Raw genomic sequence first — 8,281 nt, 5'->3', positions numbered from 1 at the left:
CACCATTGCCAGCAACCTCCAACAGACCCATGATGGATTTGCTTGTGGATCAGTGACAAGAGGATTGATGCACCCTAAAGCATGTGTCTTTGTTACAAGCAATGACACAGAACCACACGAGCAGTACTTTATACATAAAATGATATTGTCTAAAATTTTAAATATATGGCTATATATTATAGTCTAATTATTTTTCCATAAAGAAGCCATCAGTTTTAAAGTATATGAGGCAAATGTTAAAAAATATTGGTGTGTGGTACCAAACCCTACCTTTTAGAGGAGGGTCGATCTGCCAGTCAATTGTACTGCTTCGTGGAAATTTTAATATCTTTTTATACAGTCTAAAAACACGAATGGTCACATTCAGAGGGAGTAGCGATGACTTGACAGAAGAGGAGAAGAATGTCATTGATATCGAATTGCCAGATTTTGCTTTAGAAAACAAGGTATAGTGACTTTAAAGTTTCTTAGAATAAATTGTATCCTTAAAAAAAAAAAATCTAATATTCAGAGTCATTCGCTATTCACAGCCTCTCTCACGGGTATTTCATTAGCATTACATTCCTCTCTAGCCTGGGTATCCAGACTCAAAATTTCAGAAAAAAACACTTTTACCTCAACATACAAAGTTTCTAAAGTTTTAGAGTCTGGTGCAACTAAAAAAGTTGGGTACAGTTTGTTTGATACTGCCTGTGAGTGAACCCTTGTTGACAGACTATCAAAACTTTGTAAACACAGGCAGACACACATAATTAACTTACTATAAAACCTATTTTACGAACTAAAAAAAACTTTCAAAACTACTTTAAGCTACATCTAAACATCAGCCACATTTTATAAAGGCCCTTTTCCAGCGGCCATTTTGTTTAGAAATGAACCTGCGTTTTCATTTTCATTTGTTTATCTTTCTTTGCAAGGTCAGATTTTTCCATAAATTATGCACGCGCATCAGAAAATATCAAAAACCTCGCGAAAATTCTGCTCAGTGACTGGGCGCGTACTGACCAATTAGAGACACTCGCATATGCAGGGACAGATATCCCTGCAGACGAGTTACTTGGACAGACCGTAAACCAGAGACAAAATATTAAAAAAAACTAGACGGTGAAATAGTTTACGGTCTGGATATCCAGGCTAATTCCTCTCATCTCCGAATTAATGGAATTCCACATGCAAATAATTTCCAAAGAAGTTAAACGGAAAGGTAGTACACTGAATTCAACGGTGGTTTCAGCAATTGCCTCAAAAGTAATCACCATTTTTGTGGTATGTTACTCTTTTTAATAGTAAAATGTATCAGTATTGCTTTTTTCAGTTAAAATTAGCCTATAAATTTATTGCAAAATCTTATTGACAGCAAAATTAAATTCCGCAAAACTTTCCATTTTCAAACCCCGAACTGCAAAATTTCTTCCCATAAGGTAGCAAAAAGTCAGGGAAAATATCTTTCCAGAATGGTGGGAACCCTGGTCATAGAAAGTTAAAAGTTTGTGAGATTTTTTTAAATAAAGTTGAAATAAATTCATAGGTCTCTTAAGTAGAAAATACTGGGAATGTATTGAAAAATAGCAAAACTTTAACTTTAGAATGTCCAGTCTTTTGGCTATAATCCAGGAGGTTTAGCTTACTTCAATATTGGGAGAACAATCTTTTTTGAACAGCTCTATTTTATTTAACCATGAAGTTTCGTTTTTTATGAAATTCAGATGATGATCCGGGCAAACATAATAGCTGACCCAGCGAACAAATTCAAACAATTAGTTGTACGGCCTGGCAAGGTGTTCATTGAAAACTCAAAAGAAATAGACCGAATGTTCAATGAAATTGCAGCACTGGCAGAAAGTGATCCACAGGTTTGAAATTTGTTTACCAGGAAGAATAATCTCTTTGAATTTCTGCCAAAAAAGTTTTATGTTGATTATTTTCAAATTTTCTTAGCAGTTTTTTATTCATTTTAACATGATGGCAGTTTTTGAATCGTTTTACGACTTTTAGTCTTTATATATTTTGATTGATTTGATGTTTGGTACCACTATACTTATGATTTATGCATTCTGGTATTAAGTAGTTTTTTATTTTAGTTTTTATTTAGTAATAAAATCTTAGGACTTTTGTTTATTTGAAGTTTCTAGCCTAAGAAGAGGAACATATTTTTACCGATAGTCCCATTATGCTGTCATTTTCCTTTTTAACCTCTTCCTTAGAAGAGAAAAATCTCTAAGAAAAATTAGATTTTTTAAGATAGGTTAGGTTAGGTTAGGTTTATTTCAAATTGAAGAATAATAAACCAGCTGTGCCGGAAGGTCGCCTGAATAAAATAGCTTAAAGAGCTTAAAAGTTTGAGAAAAGTAAAAGACGAAAAGCTTTACAGTGTAACACGTGATTTGCGAATGTGCAAAATCGTTAAAAAGCAACGTGCTTTTGATTCGCGTTAATGTCAAAATGGCTGAAGATGATTTTAAGTTAATGTTAGAAAAGATAAAATGAGATTGGAATCAGCCTTAAAAACATTCTTCAGAAACAAATATGTAATAAAATATCATTTTTTTAAACTAACATTAGGGATATAGGAGAAAATAGCCTAAATCTGTTCTGAAGAGATAAAAAAAACCGTTCGAGTTAAGGACACATTCAAGTTATAGGGTTCGAGATTGAAGACTTAATCATATAATGTTTAACTTAAATCAATGAATATTTCTTGTTTGTACAATAAAAAATTGCTGCTAGAAAGTTTCAATGAATTATTATAGTAAATCTAATAATACAGTTGAAGTAAGTAAAAGTTAAATTTGGATGATTTTGGCCCAGTCCACCAAATTAAATTCCCGCTAAATTTACCATCAACTGCTCTAACTTGGGACTATCTGACAAAACATGGGACAGCAATTCGGCCACCATTTCACCGAACCTCCAAAGTCATTTGATTTGAGTTAATGAACGGCGTATTAGAAAATACATGATTTCTCTTTTGCACCGAGTACTCTTAGGTGTCAAATAAACGGACTCCCCCTTATTTTGCTCTAAATAGCCTGATTTTGGCCTATATTTCTTATTTTTGAGTTTTCAGAAGTACAATTTCCAACCCCCTGGCAATTAGTTTAAAATCTAAAAAAAATTCAACCCCCCCCCCGTTTATTTGGCACCTAAGAGTAGCCTTTTAAATCGAAATATGAAAAAAATCTGTAGTCGAACACGTGCGAATGTCTGGAACGAAGAATACCATATTAGTGGCAAAACGATGGAGCATTTGAAGTCACTTGCGCTGCAAGTTACACACTTGTTAAATGTTAATCCCATCGGGTGATGGATGGTTATGCAGTGGGCGTTCTCTAGTTCTCCAATTGGCGTCCGGTCATTTTGAATGAAAACAAAAAAGTTAAAAAGGGCGCGTCCTGAATCTCTTTGACAACAAATTTGTTTTGATACTTCCACCAAATTTATCAACCACACTTTCTTTCATAACATGTCACGATAACTTTCACTGATCAAATTCCCTCTGAAAAAACTTTTTCGGCCATCCGCCAAATTAAATTCCCGCCAAAATTTTTTTTTTACTGTAGCTGCCACGTTGTGTAATTGAAACTCCAGCAAATATATTTTGATAAATCCATGTTTCAATGGATGCAACGGAAACAACAACAATAATTAAAAGGGCTATTCCAGAGAAAGGATACATAACGTCACTCTCATTTTTGACTAGATCCCAGTCCAGTAGTAACCTACATAGAGACAGTTGTTCAGCCGGGCATAGACTCCAATAATTGCAATTGACAACTGGACAGCCGACAGTCAAATTTTAACCTCAAAAGCGATTCTAGTGAAATGAGGTTTGTTTTCAACAACATCACGAGTGTGGTAGTTTGAATGGAATAATATCAATGAAGAACCATAACTTTCCATTTCAATTTTGGAGAATCATTATTGTAGTTGTAGATTTAAAATCTGCATCAAGAATTGTCTGCTGCTTTCGACAACTTTCACGAGGCTTTTAATTATCTCCGTTGTTTAGATTTCATTAAACAAGTACGTTAACTATTACGGAGCTAATTAGAATCTATGTACTGTAAATACTGTCTGATAAGTTTGCGTGGCGCAATATAACGGAGATAAAACGGCTGATGCAATAATTTGCAAACCGTATCCCGATTTCCCGAATTTTCATCCTGATTGCTAATCGGGCGACCAAACTTTCAACTTTTTGGTCTTATTCTCGAGAGAGTACCGAAATTAAGGGTCTCCAGTAGACGACCAATAAAGAAAAACTATGTACATAAGTTTTTACCCATTGGTGGCTCTCGTGCTATGTACACTTCGCAAAGAAAAAAAAAAGATTATTTAAAGATTGAAAATTTTGTTCCAAGAAAATGAAAATAAAAATTGTGGAACTGTAAACGTTAAGAAAAATAAATGAAAATTATAAGGAAAAATTTATATCAAAAATGATTATAGAATAATGGAAAAAAGAGAGAAAAAAAGAAACAATTTCACATTATTTCAGAATAATAGCAAACAACACAAGTGCTCCAAACAAGGAGAGTTTCAAATAAAAAAAGAAATGTAGGGATTTTTTAATTGTTAAAATCATGCTTCAAAAATAAAGAATAAGTAGCTGAAAATTTTAAAAGATGTAAGGTCCCTCTATGGGCTCCAAGAGTTTGTTTTTGAGAGTATCTATGAAGACTGTCTTGGATTGTTCAAGATCTAAAGTGTCAGTGCAATGGATGTTCCAAAATCTGCGAGAGAGAGCTTTGATAGGAAAGTAACGATTAAGATGGTGAATATGCATACCACCAAGAGCAGCTTGGCGAGTGCCCTGTTGATGGATTTGGTTAGCAAGGTCAAAGATTTTAGATATATTATGTGGGAGAAGTTTGTGTTTTTCGTTAAAAATTAATTTACAACATTTACAAGTAACGTTAGTCAATGTGCAAGAAATTTGATTTCGTTAAGTTATAGACAAGATGTGTAGCTTTATCTGAAATCTTGATTAAGTCTGACATGCAAATGAGAGGTGAACCCCAGGCTGATATTCCATACAAAGGATGTGATTGAATGAAGCCGAAATAAAGATTAGAAATAAGAGAATTTGGAGCTAACAACTTGGTTGAATGTAATAAACCAATACCTCTTGATACCTTGAGTTTTACCGCTTTAGTCTGGTGAGACCAGTTTAGTTTATTGTCAATGAGGATACCAAGGTACTTCACCACTTCTATTTCACTCCCTTGTAATTTCAATGATGGTGGTTCGTCAACTTTGATAGGACTAAAATAGAGAAAGTTTGATTTAGCAACATTCAAACTAAGTTCGTTTGACACAAGCCAGTCACTTATAATTGCGAGCTCTGAGTCTGTAAGTGAATTCTTATCCTTATCTTTTAAGAAAAGACAGGGGTCGTCAGCAAATTGGACGAATTCAAAAGTTTTAGATGATTTTAGGATGTCATTGATATATATGATGAACAAAAGGGGGCCAAAGATTGAGCCTTGGGGTACACCACAGTTTATAGTTAATGGGTTTGATAAGGAATTTGAAATTTTGACACATTGCTTCCTGTTGCTGAGATATGATCAGAACCAATCGTTTGTGACTCCTCTCACGCCATAGTATTTGAGTTTTTGAAGGATAATCTCATGACTGACTGTGTCAAACGCTTTTGCTAGGTCGAGAAAAATAACAACAAGACTAAATTTCTTAGTGAGTGCCAGAGATACTTTTTCCATAAGATCCAGAATAGCTATGGATGTAGATTTGTTCTTCTGAAAGCCATACTGTGAAATATTGAATATTTTGTGCTTTTTGAGAAAAAAAGTTAAAGAACCTATCTCCGACCACAGTAACGTGTTTTGGTTTGTTTCGATAGCCCAGACGAAAACGCGCTCACTTGAATTGTCAAAACGGGTGTAAGCGAGTTTCTATTGTAAAATCAAAACATCGACAAATATGGCGCATTATTACTCGACCCAGTCTGTGCGCCATTTTTGTCATCAAACTAGCTCTGATTTCTCAGTTTTGGCGGGGAAGCGAGGAGACAAGTTACAACACATGGATAATAAGATAAAAAGCTGTTTAGATAATCTGAAGTGATATATGATAGATAGAGCCCCCATTCAAATAACAAATCTATATATGCAAATTCTGAAGTGATATTGTTATTGTAATAAAATGGAAACTGTGTCAAACGGAAAGGTACTTTCACTTTACTTTGTATTATTTTGATGTTTTTGACAAAAAGGGATTCTATAAAAAGTTGCTGCTTTTATATAAAAGATCTGACCCCTTGCACTTGCTTTATTATGTGCAAATTGTCGTTTTTTTATTTTCTCCCTCACATTGAATTATTTTTGTTCAGTGTGCAGCACAACACCACATGTCAAGCACATTTTTCTTTGAATTGAATGTGTAGTAGATACATGACACACAGCACTGAAACAAGAAAGATAACCTTTGTTTGTATGTTTTCTAAATCCATGGTTTATTTACTTATTAGAAATTCTGCAAATGCAAATCAATGTGCAGCAAAAAAGAAGGAAAGACAGGGAAAGGTGGCTGTCCTTGTAAGACGAGGGGAGAGAACTGTAATGAATTATGTCAATGTGGAGTATGGCGCAAGAAAGAACTTGTAGCTGGCTGCAAGAATGGAGGACCTACAATGACGCAAAACACAGTCCGCACCACAAAAACGGTTAGAAGCTCTATATTCTTGTAAATTAGTTTGTTCTAGCTGACCTGAGGATCTTTTTAAACGTAATTACACTAAAACTCAAAACAGAATATACTAGTAGTGATCTACTGTGAGATCGGTAACTTGCCTCAGTGGAGGTTAACATGCATAGTCCTCGAATGATTGACCTGGCTGGAGATAATTCATTTTTAAGGTGGATAAATATGCTGAAAAACTGCTGACTCAGCAAAAAATATCGATAATTTTCGATATTTAAACCAAAATATCTCGAGATCTATACATCGAAAGTTAACAAACCATACCATTTTTGGATACTACTAATTCAGGGCTATCCAGTTGTGGGAATGATTTTTTCTGAAAATGCTCCTAGGAAAATGCTGACGTAATCGGAAAACGGCAAAAACGTCCATTTTTCGCCTTAAAAATGCCATTTCTCGGCACCAGGTGGTCGAAACTTAAGAAATAACCCTATTTTCTTTATCTACTTTTCACGCTGAATCCGTTGGTAGTCTCAGATATTTGATTTTCAGACTTCAAAAAAACCGTTAGTAAAGGGGGGACCCTTGATAAGTTCTATCGATTAACTAAAAATCGATTCACTCGAAAACTGCAGGAGATTCGAAGGGCAAATTTTTTTTGTCGATTCTACATCCTATTAGGAGCATAATATCAAAAATTTGCCCTGATCTAAGGGGTGCCCTACGAAGTGACACAATCCACTGCCTCGGCCGCTGGTCTAATCTTTTCAAATTTCATTTCCAGATCAACCTTAATCAACAAGCTGGTGATGCCAACTCCAATCAAACTGTTCAAAATCGATCAGATGGCTTTATTTTGATGGAAGAGGAGTTGGAAATAGCAGAACGAAAAATTAGGGTTAGTATCTATAAGTTTTTACCACCACCAGTTATGACCACCAGTTATGTTTCTGGAAAGCTGTGACGCTAGTTTAACTAAAAAACAACCACAATCATCTCTATTCTCAAATATATTCATACCTTCATCCCCCTTAGGAGTAGGGAGCTTCAATTTGGGATTTTCAAAAGTTGCCACTAGGGGGTAATCAAGTTTTGTGACTAAAAATGACTATGCTCACTTTTCTGGTTTATTGCTTTTCACATAAATTTTCAATTCCTTTTAGGCCTTCTTAGATTCATTGTCACGAGAGGACCTCATGGAGATGCTAATTGTGGCTAATAACCACGGGAATGGCTCCCTCCAAGCCTTGAAGGACAATCTTGCAAATAATCGCAAATTGGGTGGACATCCGAACACGTTCTTCTGTTAAGAGCTTTGTTCAAATTATAAAGCGTGCCTTAAGTGCACTTGATAAAGAGGACAGAGAGGATGCCAGGAAGGAGACAGTTTCAGTAGCTACTGAAACAGCCATGAGGAAAGGCCTGTCCTCTTAGTATTTTTTGTGTTTTTTTAGTGGTAGGATCAGGGGGGTCAGTAGAAAAATCTCCGACATCTGTGGTGTAGTAAAAGGATTTTTTGCGTACTACTGCCCAGATTCTTGGAAGAGACTTTTTACTACCCAGGTAGTAAAAGATTTTTCACTTTGTGCAAAAACGGCAAACAACTTTCCAACAGAGA

The 8,281-nt window shown here is 35.1% G+C and overlaps 1 protein-coding gene across 1 annotated transcript; it reads left to right on the top strand.

Annotated features, from left to right (window-relative positions):
- The first annotated feature begins 353 nt into the window (after positions 1-353).
- On the top strand, positions 354-7,973 carry LOC136797425 (uncharacterized). The gene is made up of 5 exons (XM_067054001.1): positions 354-446; positions 1,707-1,853; positions 6,491-6,685; positions 7,448-7,561; positions 7,827-7,973. The coding sequence occupies exons 1-5, from the start codon at positions 354-356 to the stop codon at positions 7,971-7,973; spliced, it is 696 nt and encodes a 231-aa protein (XP_066910102.1).
- Positions 7,974-8,281: the final 308 nt, after the last annotated feature.

The sequence above is a fragment of the Clytia hemisphaerica genome, unplaced genomic scaffold (assembly GCF_902728285.1).
Source record: "Clytia hemisphaerica strain Z4C2 unplaced genomic scaffold, Clytia hemisphaerica genome assembly, whole genome shotgun sequence".
Taxonomy (NCBI): Eukaryota; Metazoa; Cnidaria; class Hydrozoa; order Leptothecata; family Clytiidae; genus Clytia; species Clytia hemisphaerica.
The sequence above is the reverse complement of the archived record's forward strand: the minus strand, read 5'-3'. Positions and strand labels throughout refer to the sequence as shown.